Raw genomic sequence first — 27,782 nt, forward strand, 5'->3', positions numbered from 1 at the left:
CGCTTCAGAGCAAGGCGTGGGAGCAGTACTCTCACAGATCAATGATGAGGGAGGAGACCAACCTGTGGCTTTCATTAGCCGGAGGCTGATCCCCAAGGAACAGATATGGAGTGCCATTGAAAGAGAAACTTTCGCTGTGGTCTGGGCTCTGAAGAAGCTGAGGCCCTACCTGTTTGGGACTCACTTCCGTGTTCAGACCGACCACAGGCCCCTCAGATGGTTAATGCAGATGAGGGGTGAGAATCCAAAATTGTTGAGGTGGTCCATTTCCCTACAGGGGATGGACTTTACGGTGGAGCACCGCCCTGGTACAGAACACGCCAATGCTGACGGTCTGTCCAGATTCTTCCGCCTTAGTGATGAGGACTCCCAAGAGGTTGGGTAGTTCTCCCCACTTTCAGCTGGAGGGGACACGTGTTAGACCTGACACCTTTTGGCGTGGTTCTTCCCCCATCTTTTTGCCTCGGACTCATGTGTTTTGATGCTGTGCTGGATTTCGTTTTTGCTGATTTAGATGCTTTGGACCCTCTGCCACTGCTGATCAGTGTCAGAGTGTAAGTGCTCCCTCTGTAAATTGTGATATTGGTTGAGTATACCTGATTGGCATATTTGTATCACCACGAAGTCCCTAGTAAAGGGCACTGTGTGTGCCAGGGCTGGTGATGACAAATGCTACTAGTGGGCCTGCAGCGCAGATTGCGCCACCCACATGAGTAGCTTTAAAATGGTGACTCAGGCCTGCCAGCGCAGAGCCTGTGTGCAGTCAGTGACTGCCTTGTCAGCCTGGCCAGTGTCCCCACTGGCTAGGCCTAATCCTTCCCTGTCTGTGCACATCAGTCACCCCTATGGAAGGCTCAAGGTACCCCCCTGGGCAGGGTGCAGTGTATGGATAAGGTAGAGCATGTGCTAGAGCAGGTACTATGCTCTGGTAGTGGGCTGCAGCCATTTTGTGTGCTCACTGCTGTAAGGCTATCTTGCTCCATAGAGTAACATGGAGGGGGGCTGGGCCCATGTGATACCAGCCTATCTCCCCATAGGAACAAGATGGGACATAAGTGAAAGATATCCCTGGACTCAGAATTTAATGACATCTTTTAGTGAAGGGTGTTTTTAAATCCTGTGTTGGAGAATAGCACTTTTAGAAAGTGGCTGTTCTCTTGTCTAAACCTTTCTGTGTGCCTGGGTTTGTGGAATGTCTGCCTGGTCTGGATGTGACAGGGAGGGGCTGCAGAGCCCCAGAGAAGAGGGTCGGAGCCATCCCGGGGATGAAAGGGCACATCTGCCTGGGAGGAGGGAGGAAGGAATGCCAGATAAGTGCTGGGCTGCGCCTGCCTACCTCCCCCACATTAGCTCTCTCCTGGTGGTCAACTGACACCACTGGCCCTGAAGCTGACAGGAAGAAGAAAACCAGAGACACCTCAGTGCTCCGCAACCCCCAGAACTGGTTTAGACTGGACCCAGGGCCTCCATGCACAAAGAACTTCAAAGACATTGAGGGGTATAAGGAAAGGACCCCTGTCTGCAGAGAGTTAGATTCTGAAATTCTGCAAGCAAGAAGGAACCCTCGCTGGAAGGAGGACAGCTAGAGAACTGAAGGAAGACTGCCTTGCTGTGTGCTCTAAGGGCTGACTTGTTCTGCTGTCCACCTGGAAGCTAAGGAGAAGAAAGGGACTTTGCTGTGTGCTGTGACCCTGCCTACTTGAAACTGCCAAGACTCTGCTGTGTGCTGTGTCTACAACTGAATCTCCAAGGGCCTGAGAAGAGCTGGCCTCCTGCTTGGAACCCAGGGCTAAAGGTTCCTAAAGCTATCCCAGAAAACAGCTGCAAAATCGTGCTGTTGGGACCCGAGACGCGTGGTGCTGGACTGCGGAGTGTGAGGAGGGGATCGGTGTGCTCATCGGCACATTAATCGTGAGGGTTGGAGGCTTGTGGAGCCTCCCCTCGTGAAATCTGCTCCCAGGTGGTGGCAAGGTCGAGAGGGGGGTCTAGTTCTGACCAGCGCCCCTTTAAAACCCTTTGCCGCCAAATCACCGCCGCAGCCCGGGGCCAGGATCACCCCTAGAAGTTGCTGTTCGTGACCAGGAGCTGCGGGGCCGAAGATCGAAGCCGCCGCGCTCCCATTGGTCGAAGGAGCCGAGCCCCCTCACCAACGCCGCGACGGGATTGGCCCGTGTGGCGTAGCGTCATCAGCGTTCTGGCGCCGTGATTGGCTGAGCTGTCGGAGCGTCATCGGCGAGGCCGCGCTGCCATTGGTTGGCGGCCTCGCGCTCAGAGGGGCTCGACTGAGGGCCGTGACCGGATTGGCTGCCTCCGCTGAAGCTGCGGGAGGTGCCGAAGAATTGCCCAAAATCACCGCCGGGACCGGGGAAGAGCTCTGACCCCGCCGAGGGACCTGGAAGCGTCCCGCACCCCTGGCCAGCCGTCCCTCCATCAGGTGAGCTTCACCGCCTCCCCCGCCGCTCGTTGGATTGTCGAGAGCGGGCGGGAGAGGAAAGGGGACCGGCCGGGGCGGGGACGCGTGCAGTCTGCACGGCTGGTGCGCAGTGGTGCGCCTGAGTCCCAGGAAGAAGCGAGGCTGCCCCGGGGACGAGAAAGAGTCCCTGGGCCTCGCGAGGGAGTTTAAACAGAGCATGAAGCCCACAGATATAAGTACACGTGGGCCTTGTTTTCTTTGCTCATGTTGAGAGCATCACAGTTATAAATCAGTGGCCATATTTTCTTAAGTGCTGATTTAAGAGACTAGAGACTATTTTTGATTAGGAACCTGAGACTATTGTTTTGAATGACCAGAACTGCCTATTTACAAGTACCATCCTAGAAAATTAGGTGCAACCTTTAAGCTAAAAATGCTATGTGTTCTAAAGAAGTGATTATCATGCAACTGCTTCATTTACATGCTGAAACTAGATAAAGTTATATTTTATATATACTTACCTGTGAGGTCTCAGTTTGTGGTGGATTGGGGATTATTGTTGTGTTAAGTGCAAATGTTATCCACATTGCCTCCGAGTTTAGCCTAGACTGCTCGCGCCATGCTACCTAGAGGGTGAGCAGGGGATCTCAGAGGGTTATTCCGTCGCCCTGACCGGAGCTAGGGGTCCCTACTTGGGCCAAGGTACTTACCTTTGCCAACCAGAGACTCCCGGTTCTAACACCTGTAATATGTCTTTTCACCAGATTTACCAATGATCACTCAAGAGTGGCATATCCCAGTTTACAGGACAACCAACTCAGATCTCAAATGTTGGGCTGAGTGGCTCAGTCACTATCAATTCAGAAAACACCTGAAGATAACTGACAGGCTTTTAAACGTAATTCATACGCTGCGATCAAAAAAAAATAACTGGCATTCTTAAAAACTGCATTCCAACCTCCCATTATTCATCAAACTGTACTGGTTAGCTAGTCTTCAACTCTGAAGTAATTGAAGGTAAAATACTGCACAAAGCTCAAGTAAAGGTATATTACAGAAGTGGGACTCTACTCAGGAGTGCTAGGGACCCAATACCCCTGAAGGCACCATTAACAGGAGTATTACCATATGCCAGCCACCCAAAAACCACCAAGAGCCAGCTCCCTAGGAGGACTGTTTAGCAAACGTGTACGAGGTGGGAGTCGACAAAAAAGCAATAACCCCAACACCGCCACCCCATCCTCTGCAGACACTTAAGTTACCAGTGTATTGAATAAACAGAGAAAAGATGTACATCCAGCAGCACAACAGAACAGATTAAGCTAGTAAGCAGACACAATGGGCCCACTGAGAAAAACAACTGCAATATTGTCCTCCGAAGCTGTGTAACTGGGGTATTAGTCTGCTTCAATCTACAATCCTGTGGGAGGAATGGGTTTAGTTTTATTAAGATCAGGTATAGCACACTGAGACAACAAGCATTGGCATAGCCAATAGGTCTCGCTTGTGGGACCTTATAAGTATTTTGTTTTGCAGCAAAATATCCTTGTAACTAAATACTTATAAGGTCCTACAAGTGAGACCTATTGGCTATGCCAATGCTTGTTTGCTTGGTCGGTTAGTTTCCAGAAAGTTTGGTCAGTTAATTCCGAATGTTTCTGGTCCTTCGGGCTTCGTGGGCAGCCGGATTACTTCGGGGGAGGGAGGAAGATGTACATAAATGTATCTGATTTACACCCTCACTTAAGAAGTTTGTAAGATTGACACATGAAACCCTTGCAGGCAAATAGATGTGATGATTTCTGTTGACCAGAAAGTCCTGAGAAGGGGCACAATAGATTTGGCCATTTGCTCGTTTTATTTATTTTAGATATCAAGTTATTTATCTTATCTGTAACGTCAGTTTTTTTTTACCAAAAATGTTGGTCGTGAAAATGGGCTGTGTCGCTGTATAATCATGCGCCCCATTGGGTCGGGAGAGGAAAAAGGGTGATCTGTGTGTTTCCTTGTCTGCTTATCGTATCCTTCCTTTGAGTCCGTGCGGGACAGTGACCATGGTAGAAACACTTATTCTTTCCGCCTTATCACTTCCTTTCCAAACGGTTCTGCAAATAAATCAGTGCTGGGCAGTGCTTGTTTTGCAGCGTTCTTTTAAATTGCGTATTCTCTCTACATGGTGATGCATTTCATCCGTTCATGTACAAAGGTTTGGGCTTAACAAGTGAATTATGTACGTTTCCCTGGAGATCTTTGAGATTTTGAGTGAGTATGGGCGGGCAGGCGGGTCGATGATCAGTGCTTCTTGTGAAACCTACATCCTGCCTCCGAGAAAGCTGAACATCTGTCGGTCTTATCAGTATCTTCTCAAAGCAAGCGTCAAGCCAGTATTTCGTTTGCTGGCTGGTGTCACCGACATTCCGTAAACCGAAGTCGTAATCGTCCTTTCTGCGGCAAGGAACTGGGTCCGAAGAAAGTGACATTATCGCGAATGTTACTTGGATTGCAAACCGAAGTCAGTTTGACTGGTTCTTTTCGGACTGTTTGGGGGGGGGGGGGGAATACTTTAGGGAATTGGAGTGAGGGAAAGAGGGAACATGATGCTACGTCACACTGCTTGCTTGGATGATGTTTAACCCTAAACTGCTCCAGAGCTGCAAGGAGGGGACTCTAAAGAAAGGAAAGCAAAGAAGGAAAATATGTAAAGCGCTCTGATACCTGATTCAGTTCGGGTCTAGTTCGAGCTATATAAAACTTGGCAAAAAAAAAACCTCAGTTTACCGCCGGCTTGGCTTGTAAAAAAAACAAGTAAAAGGCTGTGTCTGTCAGTGAGGTTGAAGATCATTTAGTTCGCTTGAATTTAGTTGAACTAGCCGTTTGTCAAAGTCCATTGGAAGAAAATAGTACTATGGCGGCAGTAGTGATACATGAAGCAAAAATTACAAATGAGCATGTTACAAAAGCAAACGTTACATGGCGGCAGTAGTGATACATGAAGCAAAAATTACAAGTGAGCATGTTACAAAAGCAAACGTTACGTTACATGAGGCAATAGTGACAGTTGTGCAAGTATCAAGAGCAACAAATACAAGAGGTAGCAAACGATATGCAATAGCATATCTGAGGGAACACGGCCTGGGGGAAGAAAATGCGTGCGCCGGGAAAGGAAGGCAGAGAAGGGGAGGGGGAGGAGAAATGCGAGACGGCGGCCAGGGGAGCGGCGAAAATGACTAATTAGGGGAGGAGAAGCCGCAGAGCGCACGCTGGGCGAAGCCCTTTGATGTGCTGTGCGGCAAATGGAGGGAGGCTGATGCGCGTTCATGTTTGAACACGTGGTTCACATGAACTGCATGAAAACGCCATGAAAACGCCAGCAAAAAGCTGGTGGTTTCATGATGTTTGCCGCTTGAATTCTCGCTCCGCTCGATGCGCATGCGCGCAGCAATAGGTCGCGAGACCTAAAAAGGCTAGGAGCAGAGCACAGAGGACAAGGTAGGGGTCCTGATGTAAACCCCCAACAAGCCAAAGTAGTTAAAGTACCACAGGGGGAACTTAAACCCTCAACCTTTAATCGCAATGTCTGGACAACCTGGAGGTGAAACTAAACCTAGAAAATAAACAAGACCATTTTAATGTCTGTGGATAAATGAACAGCGTAAAACAGTTGTTTCAATGTAGCAGCAATTGAGTGAAACACTTTAGAGGACAATTCCACCTCTTATATCCATTGTTCCCTAGTATAGAAGCTATACTACGGAAGGAAAACTTCGTAGATTTTTAATGTAAAAGCACTTTAGTCATTTCATTTCTGAAGTACTTTAGAATGCATAAATATTTTAGTCCATGCATTTTTTCCTCGCTACTGCTTGGCCATTCTATGCTAATGTAGACATGTTAGAGACTGCATAGCCACCCTAAAGAACCGATGAGATGAGGGATTGGAAGAACAGGAAAAACCTTTTAATCCCATTGCAGTCGTTATAAATAGATCTGTAATCAGTTAAAACATGCACTTTGCAGCTTATGCTGGGTAAGCTGAACATCAGAAGTGAGCCAATGAGCTGTGCTGGCCAAGGGATGGTGGTCACTTCGGAGCAAATATGTACTTCTGCCTAGCACAACTGGCCATTCTATATGCTCAAATTAGAGGAAGACTTATAGACGCTAGTATCACAACCCAAGAGGCTGCTGCATTACCTGAAGCCAAGTGCCCAAGTTAATAATTACCCTAAAAGAGTGGACAAACCGGGTGCATCAAAAATCAATAGTTTGGTGGTCATTTCGTTTTTCAACCAGTTCTGCAAAATCGTGCCAAGTAGTATAAGCCCTGAGAAACACTCAATAACTTGCCCATAGAGGATAAAAGGACTCCTAAAGACTAGACTGTTCTAGCTGAGGAATTCTTTACCATGAGCCTGGCACCATTCACAGACAAAGTTCCATCTTTCCGCTACATTAAGTAGAACAAGGAGTCATTTACTGAAACAAACCGCCCCCCCCCCCCCAAAAAAACACCAAAAAAAAAAAACACACCTGTGTCTCCGATCCTATGGTTCAATAGTGCTGTCGACCACTGAAAAGCAACTACTGGACTACAGCAAAACCACAGCAATACAGGCCAACCGAAGGGCCTGACAACAAAGCATTGGCATAACATTAAGCTCTACCAATTCAGCAGTGGTTCTGGTCTCGTGGAAGTCAACTGCATGTGCAACATGGTGCTTCCTCCACTGCCACCCACTTCAGTCCTATACTGCAGGCATGCCAGGATAAGTAGCATGAAAAAAAAAAAAAAAAAAAAAAAAAAAAAAAAAATCAGTAAAGACATCTTCCCTATGGGCCAGCATCGATTTGCAGCCTGTAAGAGCCGTTACCATGCAACATGTATCAGCAGCCACACCCTGACCAAACTGTGCTTGTCAAAAGAGGCTCATGGGAACGACTGTGCTCGAGGGAGGGCATCTGTACTGTCACTCTATGGTTTGCAGGAGATTAGCCCTTCAAGCCATGTTTTCTGTTCTTCGAACTGGAGAACAGATAAAGGATATAAACACCAGGCCCATAAAATTGTATGCAGCAAGGAACAGAATCTAACCTAGCAACAGGTATCCGGAGACTGCTAGGTGCACAGCAACAAAAAGGTGTACGGGGAGGGGGTAAATCAAGCCAAGAGGTGCCAATCCAGTACTGTTTATCGTCTACTTGGCAGATGTGCCGGTTGGAGGTGAAGTGTATATGGTGAGGGTATGCCCCAGCTGCCAGGGCAAGGATGCACAGCTGGCACCAGATAAGATTCAGCACAGACAGTTGGGCACACTGGCTGTCATACTTATAAGCAAATTTTAGAGTGGAGAAAAGTGTAAATAAAGGCTGTCAAGGAACTGTACAGTTACATTTGACAAAAAGAAAGAGAGAAGACCCCACAGGTTCCAGGGAACAGGGTACTTTGGACAATGTAAAGTCAAGGGACTATCCCTGGAATACTAACTCACAGAATACACTCCCATTATTATTCAACTCACTGGTCACAGACTAGTTTATAATGTTTACAGTCTTTTTATTAAAACACAATATATTAAAATTTCAGTATAAATTTAATTAAATTCTACTGAAAACATGAAATAAAAATCATTTATCACACTGTGCACTGGTTTAAAAACAAAATTTGAAACATTTTCACATTATACTTCATATAAAAGGGACAAAAGAAAACATCTTCAATATGGTCTTATCATTGATAAAGGAAAGATAAAAGAAGATGAGAAAAAAGATAAGAAAAGAACACAACCCCTCGTACAGATGGAACACCTCCTATAGTTACAGATTATCAGATTCTAAAGCCTGCACAGTAATTCATTAGGATTTCCGGTATTACAATATGCAAAATATCAGGAATCCCCTGGGCTTGAATTCTATTAAAAACAAAAGCGTCAACGCGTTTCGGTGTATCGGCCCATTGATGTGGTCACACCTTCCTCAGGACAAATCAAGTTCATTTGGGGTCATCTGATTCGATTAACAGATATCCTTTCTGTGTGCGAGAGAAGTATCAGTCAATATATTGTATTTTGTGTATTGACATGATCTTATAGCTCTGTAACTAGGAAAATACCAGTTACTCTGAGAACATCTCGTTAGATACTACTGTGTCTTCAGATAAACATTTTCTCTAACATTATTCGCTGACTTATTTACATGATATCATCTCCGTTCCCTTCTATATCTTACAATCTCTCATTCTCTATCCGATAAACTATGGCACATCTTCAATATCTAGTCCCTCCATTATAATATAGACAGTGACCAGTTCTGTTTTCTCTGTTATGTCATACCCTTAGTAATACTGACCTTTCATTAAGGATACAGGCGGTCCCGTACCGGTGTTGGACACTATCTCCACACTGCCGGAATCTGGGTTTGATCAATTTGATACTAGCTTTGATGGGATCTACCAACAAAATTTGTATATATCAGTAACTGTTGGTCGAGCCTACAATCTTAATGTATAGAAATCATGCACGGGACTAGCATTTACCGTTGTTTCATGATGAAGGATTGTGAATATGGTTTCCTTGGTTCATTAATCAAAGGCAGGTTACGAAGCTTTATAAGTTGTGTCTTCACTCTGTTTCATATGAGGACCCCTAATAGAAAATAAAGTGATTGGACATCTTCTAATTCTACTTTAATTCCCGTTTTGCCGATCTTTAAACTTATAGTGAACTCTATACATACCTCCTCTCATTAAGGGTATTTCCTTCCCCGTGGTTATCCTTTTGTTGCTTGTCCGCCACTCGCCTCTTGATAACGGTTAGTGGATACTCAGATCAATCTGTAGGGGAAGCGAGTCACTTTGTTTATATGTACCAGGGAGGCACTGTTTCCCTTTTTCCTATCAGTTATATTAGTCGGAGGTTGTTAACGTTTACTGTTCCCTCGTGTGTCATTGCAGGATGAGTATTCTACTTATTTCATCGCATGGCAGCTCTATTTTAATATTAGTTGCTAGGTAGGTTTTAGGTGTTATCCTAGCGTTCTCTGGCCAATTAGTATCAGATAATAATATAACTACTTCTCTGCTCTCAGTTCAGGGCATCTAGTTTCTGCTTTATTGCCATTAGCTTGGCATTGAATCCTATCTGTAACCCGGTCGTTTCTGCATTGAAAGATAGTCAAGGTATTTCAACTCTACCCCCCTAGTTGGTGTTACACATTGCTCAGAGAATAGACTTTACTGGTCTCTGAAGCGCCCATTCCTCTAATGAGGTACTGTTTTTAAATAAAGGGTTCCCTTCTAAGCAGTAGTATTTAGTCTAATACAATAGCGTGGCCACTGTTTTATCCTGCTTACCTGTTTAGTTTTCGTGTAGTAACGGCCACGGGTACGTCCAATCTCGTATTCTTCCCTTACTCGAATCGAGCATAGCCCGGTTTTTTATATGTGCACACGCCCGGAGTTTAATATGTCACAGCTGCGCTACAGCATTGCCGCTACCCTTCCGCGCATGCGTGGAGAGGTATTCTAAGTATCGCGGCCATGTTAGAAAGTTATAATCTACAGTTTACGTCATAGATGTTCAGGAATAGTATACAGGGCACATTGTTTAGTAAATCGATTTGGGAATGTAATTCTTATTCGGACTCTCGGCAATCTTATATTTCTATTTGTTGGCCTAGCGCTAAGTCGAATTTTGGAAAATGCCCGGTTACACATTTTACGAGTCGGCTCCTCTACTCATGCAGGGTTTATGGCCCGTGACTAAGGCAGCCATTTTAGAGGCGGTTATTCTCTATTTAGAAATCCGAGATTATTAGATAAAGTATGGATGGAAAGATGTATTTTCGGATTTACCGCTCATCTGATTTGAGAATGGTTTTGGAGGGTTCATTTAGTGTGTTTACTGTGGGATACAATTATATTGGAGTACACTTTATTTAAGCTCTAAATCATCGCGTATTTCTACATGTGGGCATTGCCTTGTATCACATTACGGCAAAGCACCCAGATGTACGCTCTATGTGTCACTACCTTCACACGTGAGAGGTATAAGGCCTGTAGCGGTCATATTGCAGGGGATAATTTCTATACAGACATCCATTGTGGTGAGAGTCCTTTAAATCAGGGAATCCCACTCTTCTCTAGTGTTCAACCCGTTTTTAATGGTATTACATTTTATTATATACCATTGTTCTTGTTGTTTGCGTCTTTTGTTGCTGTTGCCCATTCTTGTCTGTTCTTTTATTTTTTCCAGTACTACCCATAGTATGTCTGTCTCACTGTGTTTTTGGTCTTTCCAGTGGCTTACCAAGGGAGCATTCTCCCTATTGAGTCTAATTGCTGATTTATGTTCTCCTATTCTGACCCTTAGTTCTCTTCCAGTTTCCCCTATGTAGCCGAGGCCACATGGGCATAGAATCAGATATACCAGATTTCTACTCCTGCAATTATTGAGGGTACTAATCTTGTGTTTGACTCCATTCAGGCAAACTTCTTTTGTCACTAGGCACAGGTCGCATACACTACAAGAACCACACTTATGGTTTCCTACCGCCTTGGTTCCTGTTAATGTTTTTTGTCCTTCCACTAAGTCGTCTCTGTATGTGTGTACCAGAGTAGACCGTAAATTTTTATTTTTTCTGTATGCGTAAAGTGGTCTGGGGAGTTTGGTTTTCATTCCTTCATTTAGTATTTTCCAGTTGTGATTTATCACATTCTTTATCTGATTGGCGATCCCTGAAAATTGACTTACCATCACAATTTTTTCCATGGCCAGGTCTTTCTCCTTTTTATCGAACAGGTTCTCTCTATTGTAGTAACGAGCTCTTTTTAGTGAGTGGTTAATAAGTTTTTTGGGGTACCCCCTTTCCATGAACTTATGTTTGGTGACTTCTGCATGTTTGTAGAAGTCATCCAAAGATGTACAGTTCCTTCTCAATCGGAGAAATTCTCCGAATGGGATGCTGTCTTTTTGGCTTTTCGGGTGGTAACTGTTATAATGTAAAACAGTGTTCCGGTCAGTCTTTTTTAAACAGTTCCACCGCAAGCTGATTGTTTTCTTCCTTAATACTGATATCTAAAAAATCCACTTTTCTATTGCTATATGAGGCTGTGAATTTTAGATTTACGTCCCCTAGGTTGATCCAAGTTAAAAACTTTTAATGTCTCTTCACTTCCTGACCAGATGAAAACAATATCAATAAACCTGACCCAGTTTCTAATATTCTCATAGAAGGGACTGATTTCATTGTATACATGCTTCTCCTCAAATATACTCACATAGATACATGCCAAGCTTGGTGCGCAAGTTGCGCCCATGCTGGTCCCTTTTCGCTGAATGTAAAGATATTTCTTGAAGAGAAAGATGTTATTCAGTAATACCATTGATACACACTGGACTATAAAGTCTTTGTTTGCACCAATTATTTCTGTCTCTTCCAGTAATGTTCTAATTACACTTATAGTATCTTGTTGTGGTATATTTGTGTAGAGTGACTCTACATCAAGAGTCACCATATATTCCATATCTTCTTTAAAGTGTAAACCCTCCACTTTGGTTATCATGTCTGAGGTGTCTCAGATATAGGATTTTTGTTGCTGTACTAGGGGTTTCAGAAACTTGTCAGCATATATGCTCAGTGGTTCCAAAAGTGAATCAATGGAGGCCACTATCGGTCTTAATGGCGGGTCCTCCATGTTCTTATGGACTTTGGGGAGTCCGTAAAAGGCAGGTGTTTTAGGATTCTCATTGCTTAGAAATTTAAACTCCTCCGCAGTGATCATTCCATTTGTTATAGCATTTGTTAGAAGTGATGCTACTTCTCGTTTTAACAAATCCAATCTATGTTGGGTTACCATAGCATAGTGGTCTACATTGGAAAGGAGGGATAGGGCCTTCTGTTCGTAGTCTATTGTGTTGAAGACCACAACCCCTCCCCCTTTGTCCGCTGGTTTTATAGTTATGAGGGTATCTTGGGCCAAGGAGTCAAGTGCTTCTCTCTGATCTTAAGAAATGTTATGTTGCAAATGACATTTCCTCTCGACTATTGTGCCTATTTCCATTTTGACCATACTCTCAAAAATGTCAATATTTTTATCTACCATTCCTAGACTCGGTGTGAAGGTGGATTTCGCCCTCAAACCTGAGTCCTTAGGGGGGTCCCTTTGTGGCCTATCTTCAAAAAATCTACGTAGTCTGATTTCTGAAGAATGATCTTAAATCTTTTTCTAGTTGGAATTTATTAATGCCCGCCGTGGGGACAAAACTGAACCCCATAGTTTATCGGATAGAGAATGAGAGATTGTAAGATATAGAAGGGAACGGAGATGATATCATGTAAATAAGTCAGCGAATAATGTTAGAGAAAATGTTTATCTGAAGACACAGTAGTGTCTAACGAGATGTTCTCAGAGTAACTGGTATTTTCCTAGTTAGAGCTATAAGATCATGTCAATACACAAAAAACTACAATATATTGACTGATACTTCTCTCACACACAGAAAGGATATCTGTTAATCGAATCAGATGACCCCAAATGAACTTGATTTGTCCTGAGGAAGGTGTGACCACATCCATGGGCCGATACACCGAAACGCGTCGACGCTTTTGTTTTTAATAGAATTCAAGCCCAGGGGATTCCTGATATTTTGCATATTGTAATACCGGAAATCCTAATGAATTACTGTGAAGGCTTTTGAATCTGATAATCTGTAACTATAAGAGGTGTTCCATCTGTACGAGGGGTTGTGTTCTTTTCTTATCTTCTTTTTTCTTATCTTCTTGTTTCTTATCTTCTTTTATCTTTCCTTTATCAATGATAAGACCATATTGAAGAGGTTCTTTTGTCCCTATTATATGAAGTATGTGAAAATGTTTCAAATTTTGTTTTTAAACCAGTGCACAGTGTGATAAATGATTTTTATTTCATGTTTTCAGTATAATTTAATTAAATTTATACTGAAATTTTAATATATTGTGTTTTAATAAAAAGACTGTAAACATTATAAACTAGTCTGTGACCAGTGAGTTGAATAATAATGGGAGTATATCCTGTGAGTGAGTGAGTTGGTATTCCAGGGATAGTCCCTTGACTTTACACAGTTACATTTGAGGCAGCAAGGTGATGAGTGCCTGGCACCTCCGATCGCGTCCCCTGAGCAAAGGCTCATACGTACACGCTCAGCCGAATCTGGAATAGACATCTGGCTAAATTAACTTAATTTAACCATGCCTGCCAACGAAGTCTTAAAAAAACAAAACACTTCCATCACCACTTGCCCAAGATGCTCATTTGCTACAAATACGAGGATGCTTAACGGCAAGTTTACTTAACTAAAACCAAGGATGAATGGAGCAGTTAAAGATCAAAACAATTAGCTCTTAACAACGATGGCCCAAGTACTGACCTGTAGGCCCATGTCCAGCGTTGCATGTAAAAGTCAATCAAATGTTTTCACTTACTGAAACACCGGGAAGGACCAAAACGCCAACATGCAGCAGCTACTCTAGTAGAAAAAAAGTCACTGCACATGGGCAGGATGGCACGAGCTGAATTTAAAGAGTGCTTGGATGTAGCAATCGGGGAGGGGGGTCAGGCTAGTGAAGATGGCTAAAGTGGGATGAAATGAGGAGGGGGTGTGCGTAAATGCTCAATCGCACCATGTGCAGTAATGTGCCGGAGGACCAAAATAACACTGTTCACAAAGGAAGCAGCTGCTCTGCCCCTTCTACCCTCCCTCCTCAGTTTGTTAGCACGCCATCAGCATCCACATATCTGAACAGACAGCTCCCTATCCAGAGGGCATTAGGCAGTTATATAAGTTATCGTGTTATTAAAGCCCGAGTGGCCTCAGATGGCAGCAGCAAAAAGCAGCAGAAGATACACTAGGGGAGAAAAACGATGACGCAATTGAGTCAGACACCTCCATTCAAAGTCTACTCCGCTGGACTTACCTGTGATAAAGCCACCAGTACAACTACCAAACGAGAAGATTCACGCCAACACTTACAGGGAAGCACCAGACATCCTTTCTGGAGGACAATGTACAAACAACTGCAAGTAGTTTTAACAGCTGAAGTACAGCGGGGACAGAGGTCAGTCAGAAAGGCAGCTATGCTTGCATGGCAGCACTTTCTTCCCCAAAATGTCCAAACGTTCCTTCTAAAAAGGATTATCACATTCGACGGAATTTGCAAGAAACGGTAAAAGCGCTACCACAGGGCTGTGGGGCTTCACCAGATGTTTTCCCACTACAAACGCAAAGTGGTTTTAAAAAACACAGATTAGCCTATATTTCAATTGGGGGGTGGGGCTACAGTTTTTGAAAGGAACTGGAATGGTTAACACCTGATTAACTAATGCAATCTGGAACATTTCTGAAAAAGAGACTCACAAGAATCACGCGTGGCCTACATTGTATTGTATTGGCATTTATATAGCGCTTACTACACCGGATGAGGCAAAGTGCTTTTTTTTAGCGAGTAGCACACTACTCCGGAACCTATAAAGGATTAGTGTTGAATTAGTATAGTGAAATATGAAAGTAATTTGAGCGGTGGATATGAATCAGTTATTTGGATTGAGAAGGATAGCGGAGGGATAGAAGTGGGAAAAAAGGTTTGCATTTATATAGTGCTTGTTACCCCCAATGAGGTGTTGAAGCGCTTTCTTTGGAAAGTAGCACGCTACTTCGGAACCCATTAAGGGATTAGTGTTGAATTAGTATTAATGAGTTGCGTGCTGATGACTCCCCGTTCTGCAGAAAACGCAAGGTCCTGACGTGCAGGTGCAAATAAAAGGGCATTTCACCTTTCTAGCAACAGTTATCCCTTCGATGTTCAAATTGCAGTAAACTGAGTTTTTAAATCCTATAGATTAGATGCTTACACCTGGCCCAGTATGCATAAACATCTGGTAGGAGTCAACATGAACATATTTTGAATCTCAGCCTGGCTGTTGCAAGCTTAGTCTGGCCAAACGTAGCTAATGATTGCTAACGCCTTTGTCAAGTTTCTTCCTCGAGGTTAAACTTGCAAATTTTGCTTATGACAAAGCTTGAAAAGAAATCTAAAAAAACAAACTAATAACGATACAGGTACATTGAGCATCATGATCACCTAGTATGTACCTGGCACCTTGTGCTCTTTGGCTTTACTAAGCATATCTCCGCCTGTTTTCTTCACAAACATTAAAAAGGAAAGATCTCATAATAAGAGTCACCGAGGTTTCTTGGTCTTGCTCAGTTATGACTAGCGTTTCCTAAACATTTGATTCGTTGCTGCCCAGTTCAAACTATTTTCTATACCTGGGAACATCAGTTTGTCTAGACCCTGTAGAATCCAAACATTACTTGTTTCTGCCAATGACAAAGAAATCATCAATTTCTTGGGACATAATTCCTCATTGATCTGATCACTTTCTTACCCACAGTAGCCTTCAAATAATCAAAAATGGGTTTCAATATATTTGAAGGAGACAAAACACATACCATACTAGGGGTACCACAAGCCCCCCTGCCCCCCAAAACAAAAACAACTGGTACCCCATATGGCAATCCAACGACTTTTCTGCATTGCAACATTTGAGGATGTATATGCCCAGAAGGTTAAAAAGTTAATTTCAGCTGGACAGGGATCCCTTCCAATGTAGGTCAAAGCTTGAGGTTAAAAGCATGTACACAGTCATTTTACCACTTGTAGCCAAACCCTAGTGAATGTCAGAAGACCGGCTCGGTTAACATGTGCATAAGAAGCGGAGAATCTGATATACTTCCCTTCTCAATAACAATTCAGGGATTTCAGACTGACCTCACTGAACCACCTACCCAAACCTAGTTAATGAGAGATACATGTACCATCTAAATTCTACACCACTCAAAAAACAGAATCACAATATATTCGCCCATTTTTCCCCATTATTTGTATACCAGCTTGTTCTGTGTTGATCCTGTTATTGAGACTCCCACAAACATGTTTAGCTTAGAAGCATTGTAGTCCAGCTTACTTTCACAGATTGCTTTATGAATTAGGCAGACTTTGAAGTAACATTCTGGCGTGGAGCAGTGTTGGATACATGGTTCTCAAAACATGGCTGGTTATTAGTCGAGCACGTGCATGATTAACAAATTTGCTAGGTATCAATGAGTACTCGGACCAGTTGCACATTTATTTCTTAGACCTGGATGCTCATGAAACAGTTTCCCTGCAAAGGAATGCAAGCTGTAACATGGTGCAATATTTTTTCTTAACATGGTCATTGGTGAACAAAGCAGGGCTATGACAGTGTGGAGGAGGAGACAGGAGACCCATTCAAATTGCATAGCACTTCTAGAGTGAGGGGATTAAAGCGTTCATATGTTTTACAAGAAATAAGTCAACCTTTGTAAGGTTTGAATGACATCCGGTCAGGATAGACCTTAAAACCGCTCAGAGGACAAAAAAAAAAAAAAAGTACAGTTCGTACAGTCAGCATATTGAGGGAGACCAACGGCATGGTGGCAGAGTAACAATCCAGAAGGATCAGTTCAAAGGCTGAGCATGGTGGAAAATATTATATATTCAAATGAATCCTCCGGAAGATACGAGTTGGAGATAGGGCAGTTATTTGAAAACCTCAAGGATAGAGTGGTTTTTCAAGGAGCAGCAGATTCTCAGTTTTCCAAGATAAGGGAGAAAAATAACAGAAGGGGGGGCACGTTCGGTATAAGGGGATCAGGAAACCTGGTTAGAGGATGACAAGATCATTAGATATGGCTACTTTGAAGAGTGGACGCTGGTAGCCAGGAGTCAATGGCCAAGGGCCTGAAGGCATCCTAAAACACGGGACCTACTAAGGATCTGCAGCAAGCCTGGTAAGGTTGTCAGCGGAGAAGCATCAATATTTTCAATGGAATAACCAAGCTCAATTGACTTATGTCAAAAATAAAAAGTTATGTGGAAGTGGGTTTGAAAACTCTGAATAATACCTTACTTCCATTGCGGTCCTTGAGAAAGACCTGTAAGTAGTAGAGAATAGTGTTTGTTGCAAAAATGTTTTGTCTGCCAACAAGTGCTGTTAGGAGGACTGCTTGGGCAACTGAGGAAGTTAATAGTATTTTCGAATTTCATATTTATTTTGTTTGCATTCAGTTCAGTGCACAAAGAAGCACTGGGGCAGGGATGAGCTTTCAAGTGCAAAGGGACACTAGTGTCTACCAAAGACAGGAGAGGAATGATTGGTGTAAGAGGGATGAGATCAGAGATTGAGATTAGCAGCTTGCAGAGTGTTAATGGGATAATTTTTTCAAGTGGTTATTAGAAGTTTTTGGTTGTTAATTACGTTGCAATCCAAGCTTAACAAACCAAATAATAAGTGATCTGATCAGTCTAGAGGCCATGGTTATTAGCAAGTTGACCAAGGCTGTGCTAACAAGGTTTATATAGGTGGAATTAAAATTGTTTGAAATATGACAAGAGATTTCACTTAATGCTTTGGAGGTTAAACAGCAAGGAAAAAGAATGAGATGAAACAAGAAATTAAATATTTATCTGATTAGACGAAATATGGCAATGATGGTTGGTGTCCGGATAGTTTCAGAACAGTGCTCAGAAGACGACAATGATAAGAGATGCTCCATTCAAATCTACTAAAACCTTGCATGTAGTAAACTTGCAGCTGTTAGACCAGACAATGTCAAGAGGGTTGCTGGTATCCACTCACAGCACTACTCAGAAGTCAAGAAAGGAGGGAGAAAAAAGGTACTGCTCTAAAATGCAAGAAATGTGGAATTACCTACCCCAACTCTAGAATGAAGCCAGCTCATAGCTTCAATATCCACAGAAATAACCAAAGCATAAGTATTATAACATGCACAGAAAACTGGTAACCTTATAAAGCCTAAAAGAAAGGATCTACGTGGAGCGAGTAAGTGTAGTATGCCTAGAAGGTAGAACTATCAACAGGGTGCTGTAAGTAGCAAGTGATTTTAACAAGGGTTGTCAGACAGATCAGTAGCTATTAATTAAAAATATTGCAGCCAAGTAGGAGTGTAATCATTTGAGGTTAGATTTGCAGTTACAATTTGGAGGGGCAGCAGTAGCCAAACCACTCTCTCCAAGAGTATGTGGTCGACTTATAAATGGCCACAGTATTCAGTCATCAACTGTTTCCACCTCTAGCCCACAACCACCTTTCACGAAGAAAGTCTTACAAGCCTGAACCAGACTATGGCACCTTGGGAGTACTGCACACAGAAAGTTCAATGACCCAAGCAGTACACAGAGAAACACCAGGCTGCAAACGCCCCTTGCCCACCAACCCCAAGGGTTTCTATGGTCAGAGTTCAGACTCTGCTCATTTAGGTTCAATATAACTGGAGTAGAGAACAACAAGGATCCGAGCAGAGAAGACGACAGAAAGGTTAATCAATGCGGTCATGTGGTCTTTTCCCATCAGGCATTTTGGCATACAGGACCAGCAATTGGCCACAAACTAATAACTCAGTACCACCCCACCAGATGTCTTCGATCAAGTCAGGCTTTTCTGGCCTCAGTGCCCAGAATAAAAAGGGCAAGAGCTGGAGGCAGGTCGTTCTCCCTCAAGGCCGCTAAACTTTGGAACTCCCTTCCCCTCAAACTCCGGTCCAACCCCAACCTTCTTTCCTTCCGCAAACAATTGAAAACTTTTCGGTTTAATGCTCACCACTAATTTCCCGGTAGAATCCGCTTGGTCAGTAATCACACCTACATTAGCGCTTGGACGCCCCTGGGCTGCAATCGCACTTTATAAATACACTTCATTTCATTTCTTTGCTCAAAGTCAACAAACATCAAGCAAGGAAAGTGGTTTAACTCATGCTCACAACTTCAGCAGCTTATACTTATTGGATTTTGAACATTTATAGAAAAGGATGTCCCAGAAACAACTGGAAATACCCAACTCTCAAGACAAAGTCCTCGACACAGCAATTTGGCGTACTCATCTCTTCCTAAAATTAATCTCCCATAACACTTAACCAAGTAAAATGACTGATCTAATGTGTCTTGCCTAAGTGAACTTGCATTGGAGTCTCAACTAGTCATGAGCACCACAAACAATAACGTGCACAGTATCAACAGCACTTCTGCAGTTCTAGTCGCTCAATGTGAACAGTCCCAAGAAAAACATTCCTAGTAACCTTTGGCTGGTTCGATTAATCTCCAAATATAGAAGCCACCTGAAACTACTGAATAGTCAAGGGGGAAATCAAAGGTTTAGTGAAAAAAAATGTTTATATTGTATTTATACCTCAAGCTTAAGCAGGTTTCTTTCAGTGAGCTAGATGAATAGTACACACCTTGTGTTGAGATCTGGCTCAGGTAGCAATTATACTTTTGGGGGAATCATCACTTACCGCTACCTCACTCACCTATATTGTAAACTGCAAGCCTTTTAAACTGAACTCAAGCAGCACACGTGACCTGGTCCATTCTGGTCTCCAGTTCAAAAGCATCAGGTCTGTCTTGCGGGTTAGCAGCCAACATGTCCCTTAGGAGTTGCTTGATGCCCTCAGACATCAAAGTCCTGCGCTTCAGAGGGATGATCAGCACCATCTTTGGATTTTCTAGTAACGCCTCCCCAACGGGAACAATCTCGGTCCCCTGTTTAATGTAAGTTCCCAACAGCTCCTTTTTGGTCTCTGCATCAATGAAAGTAATGCGCTCTATCATGGCCCAGATGATTATTCCAAGGGCAAAGATGTCAGCCTTGGCAGTGTAGTGTCCCTCCCATACCTCTGGGGCCATGTAAAAGTCTGATCCACAGGCTGACGATAGCCAGTACTTGTTCACATTCACCGACTTATTCTCAGGATCTGTGTTGCTACCATCTTTGCCCCGTGCAGTCAAACCAGCACAGACTTTGCTCAGGCCGAAGTCTGCCACTTTGAGGACAGGTAAGCCAGACTTCTCAGTGATAAGGATGTTGTCTGGTTTCAGATCCCGGTGCACAATGTGGTTTTTGTGCAAGAAGGCAATGGCACTGGTGAGCTGGAGCATGAAGCGCTTTGTAGTTGCAGGGTCTGGCCTTCGAGACAGGATGTACTGGTTTAAGTCACCACCCTCACAATACTCCATTACAAACCATAGGTAACATGCCTCCTCCGAATAGCCAAGGATCCTCTCTCCTGAAATAAAAGGAGAGAGTCAAAAAAAGGCAACCAGCATGATGGCAATAAGAACAATGTGTGCTTATTCTAAAGAGACAATATATGAAACAGCACATTATCCCGTTCAAGAGGCATTAAGCAAGGTGGTGCAAGTAGCATCACAAATTATCCAACAATTGACTATCATCACATGTACACAGGGAGCAACTACTTGGAGAACTTAAGGTCAAGTGCCTGGAGGGTTTTACCAGTGCGCTTGTCCCCAAGTAACTCTACAACCTTGTTTAACATTACCAAAGAGGTGCAGGTAGGTGCTCGAAAATCATACAAAGTACAACAGTTAATGATGAACAATGGCCTGCGTTGGCTACACAGTGAGGTCAAAAAACGTTATTGATCAGTTAATTAAAAAAACCTTACAATTTAGTCAAGGTTACAAGCTAAAATATCATGCAACATTTGTTTACGTATATTTGTACTGTCAGTAATTAAAAATGTAACACCTATTACCAAAACCAATACCAGAATAAAAATAAATTTAAAATACAAGGCATGCACGATTCATCACGCAACAAGTACAAGGCCAAATCGGAGAATCAGCAGACATGCAACATAACTCTGAAAGCAAATATACAAAGAAAAGTGCTTAATTGGCATAAGTTCCCTGTTGTCATACATGGCAAGATTCATACTTAATAACGTTACTAATGTAAAATCATGTAGGGCCAAGAACTTGAGGAAAGGTGCTTAAATTGGTTAGCAAATCCTCCTAAGAACATAAGATATACAAAAAAGCAAAATGCTCAAGGAAAGGTGCATAAACCGGTTAGCAAGGCATACTAAACACACTAAACGTAAAATCTACCCAAACTAAAAAATAATGGCTACCCTCAAGCGATTCTTCTGAGAGAAAGTGCTTGGTACTTTGGCTTTTCCATCATAGGGCCCAAAAAGGAAGCTATGCATTTGATAAAAGACAAAGCAACCACGAAATGCATGCAGCATACTCCTTTAATACATCTGATTTTGCTAATTTTGAATCTGCAATTCACAGAAACTTGAGGAATTTCCCACAGAACACTGCATCCTCTCCTCAAAGGGAAGCTGTAATTGCTTACAGAGCAAGTGTATGCGGTTCCTTATAAAAGAACTGTTTTAGCAGGCCTTTCCGTTCCATCTTTAGACCTGGGCAGGTACAGACAATATTGTAAATTACTTCTTTGGGATAATTACAAAGTCGACACTAGATACAGATTCAACAACTTAAGCTTGACTTTTTGACAAAAGGGACCCCCAAGTATGAATGAGATTGGAGGAGGCCATATGAACTTATTTTATAAATGCACAAGATCTCATGAACACAGCTTTGTCCATGAGGGATGAGACCGGTTTAACGTATGACTGCTGAAAGCTGGCTGTGCAAGGGTTACGGCCCATAGATCCTCCAACATAAAAAAGGTAGTTAAAGCGAGGTTTTTAGAATATTATGTAACTGTGTTTCTTGGGTCACTTTATGGCCTTCCACACAATAGAACTTAGGCTAGTTATTGGATTTTTTTAGCTTATAGCAAAATTTCAAATAAGCACCCAAGCTGCTTATGCTCCGATTCCGAAAGTTCAAACTCAACAAATTTGAACAGTAGAGGCATGGCAAGGAAGATTAAACACGTCAGTATGTCCCCGCTATAGAATTATCAATTCTTCCTCTCAAAACCTCCGCTCCATACTTGAGAGAACATGTTTAGCAGCCATAACTTGCAGGAGTGGCTGGCAATGTAGGCCTTTGAGAGAGTTCCGTAATGAACAGAATGCAGTAGTTAGCATGTTATTTCGCATTTGTTTCGCACAGCTTCGTAAAAGCACCTCTTGAATCAAATTACACCCAGGCATTTATATTTCAACACGGTTTCCAAAGGTAGGTCCATCCCTATGCATTGTCTCAAGGACCAGAAAGAGCAAACAGAACCCTCTCAAAGGTCCTATTGTGGCAAAAGCAGGATTTGTCAGTCACTATAAAGGATTTAGCTTTAGATTATTTGAACCAGTAGACCATTTAATGATTTACCATGCATACTGGTTTCTATAGTGATGGCAGATATCTTGTACATGGATTACATCACATATCCAGAGAAATATGAAAGCATACCCAGATGCGCACCATGGCCTCCTGCGAACAGAATTCAGCACACGAGAAATACCCAGAATTCTGGACTGCCCAGGATGCTTTAAAGGGCTGTACAGTTCTTTGAAGATCCGGACCTTCAACCTTGAAACAGATTTGTTGGGTGTACACAAATTTAGATTCAGTGTCTTCAAGGAGAAGTGCAAGCTTCCCCGTAGGAAACTTGTTAGGGGAGGCAGAGTAGAAAACAATCAGAACCCTTAGGGAGAACTCAAAATATTCCTGTAATAAAGAGCCACATTTTCTACAGATGTGTTTATGAGTGATTCCATGCTATATAGAGAGTAAAATAGTCATTGTTCTACAGCACTGCCTTAGGCAGGTGGCCACCACATCTGATATTAAGGAATTCTCAGGAGACCGACAGTGGGCGGAGGTGAAATAGGGATGTAATTAAATGTGCTATTTAACTATCTGGGTAGAATGCCCTTTATACAAATGTAACATGTGCCCGTCACTTGAGCCCTGCAGGTTTCTTCAAACTCCCTCCAGAAACGTGCATGCAGCCACATGCTCATTTCAAAGCTTGTCAGTGGACAAACCGGTTTTGAGCAGCCTTCAAAAATGCGTCCATTTAAATCTTTAGGATCTCTTTCCTCAGGCAAATTCAGACACTAGCATTTACGAGCTGAGGGATGGAAATTGTAGAGATTAACATTTTTGCTCTGCGTGAAAATATTGAAGAGGCTTTATGAATGATTGGTAGTAGCACCACACCTGGCCTCATTTTTAATGCACAAGGCAGCAGCTACAATACTGAAGCTTCACTTCACTGCTGTCAGAAGCATGAAATGGAGTGCCAGTAGCGGCATGGACCACAGGAAGCCACACGCACCCAAATCGCTCCAGACTTTGTCATGTCTGAAGCACACAGTCCTGCATTACTAAGTGAAAAACTGAGCACAGCTTGTCTGTCACCATAACAGCAAGGGTGTCTGTACCAAACACTAGTGTTTGGATAGTTTCCCCAAGCGGTTAAGATGTGTAGATTAGATAAAAGCTTGCGGGCAGTTCACCTACATCAATATCCAATAAAAGTCTAAACTAATACGTTTCATAAAGTATTTCAGGAAGCAGGATCTGAATCAATGAAGTAAATCAACCGATTGTAGGCTTGATGGGTTGACAGAGACAAGATTTAATAAACATCTAAGTGGATGTAGCGGCTCAGTGGCTTCTGCTAGGCTAAGAAGTCCAACTTCGGGATGACTGCCGGGATGATGGTGAACTTTTAGCCCAATGCATGCATTAGTCACAGCCTCCACCCTCAAGGCCACGGCCTGTAACATTACAATGGCAACGGAAACAACTACATTAATTGACAGTCATGCAGTCTCAAACTTCACAGGCCCATGCAGTAAATGGTATTTCACCACCACTAAGATCATAATCATATTGGTAGATAAGGTCACAATGCGGTAAAAACAAACAGGTACTCTGGTTTTACGACACTGCACTTGCTCAAACGCATTAAGCCATGTAACCTATATGGCACACAATATACACATCACCAAACTAGGAGCATTTCTCTTGACACCCTGTACTACATGAAAATCATATTTTATTTCAATTCTTAATGCACCATCTATCAGATATTATGGGAGGCTCTAAATGTGGTAGCTGCATCTGCTGAAAAATTTGTGTTAGAGACAAAACCAAAGACTTCTACTGGATACAGTGAAGGAAAACAATGAACCATTATATAAACTGCAAGACTACATTTTGTGTTTATTTGATCATATGTGGGAGTGGACCACATGTAGGAACACAACCCCTTAAGGAGAGGTGGAGCACGCATATGAACACAATCAGGAATTGAGATGAGAAATACCCAGTTTATATACACCTTGAAGCAAGCACAGGTTATATTAACCATTTCCTTGCTGCTGTCGGTCAACGGCCGTCGCGAGCACTACCTTGGTAGTGCTGCGCACGTCCGTTGGCCGACGTGCCCCCACCCACGTAATAGAACGCCCCGCGGCGAAATTATCGCCGCGGTAAAAGGGTTAAAGAAGTAATATTTATTTTTTGACTATCAACCACATTAAAATGAATCCTAGAGGAGATCACGAGCATAGATTGAGAATTGGACACAGATTAGTAAGATGTATGGTTGGAAAGGGTCTCAGACAGATCTATATACCAGACTACTATAATTGTAAGGGCGTTTAGGATAGTGTTTCATGATATGGCTCTTAGGATTTAAGACTGGAGATACACAAAATTAGCATAAATACATTGGCCTGTTCCTACCTGGTACCAGGTGGTACAGAAGAACAAGTGTGGAGAGGAGAATGGTGGAGGGTCAGAGTTTGATTCCAGTCAACATTTTTCTTAGGGTCTGTATGATATTTAAGATAAGACCGCAGTAAAGAAATGTAGTCATAATTCAAATATCATACCAATGCAGCTACGTAATCAATATTCTCTTTCAAGATTTGTTCAAAATTACACATGGGACATTGAAAATATCTAGCTTATCGCAGTAATACAATGGGTAATGTAAGTAATATCTGACTAGATAGCTTTCCCCATAATAAATAGTGTGAGATTATGTTGTGAATGCCTATGAAGTAGATGTTTGGAAATTATGATCAGTGTATGGGTTTGATTCCCATGGATACTAGCTGCAACGTATTTAGGTTAAAGATTAGTGGACTATGGGACCACTTGATGTTTAAATATGCATCTTTAATATGGTTTATATATGTTCTTGGCAACAAAGTTAAAATTAATATTTATGTTGTTTTAAGGTCTTATTAGGAAGTATTTGACCACCATTGGGATATAGTGGATGCTACCATAAATAACATGTACAGTTTTCTCAACAATAGCACATGCCTTGGATACGATGCGGAACCCTATCAAGCAGACTATGCAAGAGTTTCAGTACACTGGTTCGATTTCAGTTTTATTGCTAGTTGCCCAAGTGTGTGTGTGAGCCACACACACAGCAGTTCTAATAAATTAGTCTATTATGGAATGTTTGTGGGATCACTCTTATTTTTAAACTCAAACTGTACCACGATGTTTAAAGAGCTTCCGTAAGAAGGATATTGTGTAGGTTAATGTAAAACAGAGGAGGTTCTCTGTACCGTGAGGTCTCTGTATAATAAGAGTTTCTTTCCAGGATGAAAATGACCATCAGTGTAGGAGAAATGGACCAATGAGCAGTCATGGAATTTGGAATTCTTTCGATATTGGACTGTAGTGCGAATGGTGTCATACGCCACCACAGGAGCTTGTGATACAAGGGGTAGCTCTGGGCACTGAAGGTTTGATGTACTGTTACAAGAACAGCCTGCGATGCAAGAGGTGAGCAGGAAAAGTTGGAAGTTGAAGTGAAATGTTTGGTGTAAGCTCATTCTGATTCACTGTGAAAGTATCTTCTTGTTCTTTTTTTTATTTTTTAATAACATTTACTTACATGAACGTGACAAAAAAATGACAGTATCAGCTATGAAAGGGATAAGTTTGCTTAGGTATGTATATAAATTTATGTTATGAGACATTCAGAATGTTATTGATTGTCATCTAATTTGTTTGGACACAGTAAGAATAGTTGTATTAATTACTAAAGATTTCAAATAAAACACTTAAAACTGAGAACTAAGGTCCTTAGGTTGAAGAGTGATAAAATGGTATTCAAGGCAGGTTTGTCAGGATTGAGGTTATAAGATCAATATCCGATTGCCATTAAGCACTTTAGTAGATCCCGATTGAACTAATACATTATGATCTTTTTTCGGGTAGGACCTTTACATTAACTGTTATATTTACAGTTAGGAGTGGAAACAATGCCACCAATCACAGTGACATTGCCTTAGAAATGAGATGCCTAAATAGATTGTTATACGCTGTGCAGGTTCACAAAAATAGCCATATTTAAGTGATAAGGAATGTCGTTGATAGAGCCCTTCTTATGGTTAAAATGGCAATATAATCAACTAATCTAGTCTTACCAGATGGAATTATAGTTTGGCTCTCATTTTTAGGAGTACGTCAGCCTAAACAATAAAACGGATTATGGGAATTGTGTGCATCAACAGTATTTGGTGGTGGGGGAGTGAATAACTGCAAGTTGTAATGTATGATAGTGGTAGAAAGTACCATAAACTGTAGTTCTGGGGTTGTCCGCAGATACCTATTTAACATACATTGTGGATCGAAATGGTTTCCATATTTGGCCATAATGTATTACTACACCGTTGATGGTGTAAAGGTGGGAATGTGCTAAACCATGAAGTGAGGTTTGGTTGCAATTAGATACTGTTTATTAGGTTGCAAGGGAGCCCTGAGGAAGCAGAAGTACGCTGTGAAACACGTATTGGCCCTTTGTAAGATAACTGACTCCTGCTTTTCGTCTGGGAGTAAATTCAACACCATCACTTCAACAAAAGACATTTCCACCTAATTGGACTTTTATTCAAGACTAATCTATTTAAATCTCATCTCCAATGGTTGTCAAAGAATAGTCATTTGTAACACCAGAAAGAAAAAAAAAAAAAAAAACACAGAATAAGACATCAAGTAGACTGTAAAGAAGGGCACACAAATTGATTTGACCTTTGATGGGTTAATCCTGGAGGCAGTGGAAAAACGTTCCAAGTGATTTAGGGAAACTTATCTTATAGTTTTTTTATTTTTAAATAGTGCATTAAAAAGAATTAAAATAAAATGTGATATCATGTAAAGAGAAATGATCCTCTGGTTTGGTGAAAGGTCTCAATGCGACATGCCAAGCTTTATTGGCCGGTCTTTATTGTCCATAGTAGCACGAGTTTCAGTGCTCTACATATTTTCCTTGCGGAAACTCAGAAATTGTCTCGCCTTTTCAGATCAATTTCACTCTTCTTTTAGCATCATTATACCCTTCCTCAATAGTTCATTCACCCCCTACAGCCTCGTAGTACAGATTCAGTTAAAGAAATATCCGAAACACCATGTATAGTTTCTCTAAAAACAGCCTCCTAATGTGAAATTCCAATTCACAGGCTGAATAAAAATCGCTCAGCTGATCAGTATGAGCAAGCCTTCTTTCCCACTCAGAAGTAGGTCACTTGCGTCA

General features: G+C 42.2%; 1 protein-coding gene across 1 annotated transcript in view; it reads right to left on the reverse strand.

Moving 5' to 3' along the window:
* The window catches only part of STK35 (serine/threonine kinase 35), a 75,585-nt gene that overhangs the window by 38,381 nt on the left and 9,422 nt on the right, over positions 1–27,782 (reverse strand). The window contains exon 2 of the mRNA XM_078651699.1: positions 19,795–20,550. Within this exon, the coding sequence (XP_078507825.1) occupies positions 19,829–20,550 (722 nt within the window). The 3' untranslated portion in view covers positions 19,795–19,828. The remainder of the gene's footprint in view (positions 1–19,794; positions 20,551–27,782) is intronic.

Source organism: Lissotriton helveticus, chromosome 7 (assembly GCF_964261635.1).
Source record: "Lissotriton helveticus chromosome 7, aLisHel1.1, whole genome shotgun sequence".
NCBI classification, from domain to species: Eukaryota; Metazoa; Chordata; class Amphibia; order Caudata; family Salamandridae; genus Lissotriton; species Lissotriton helveticus.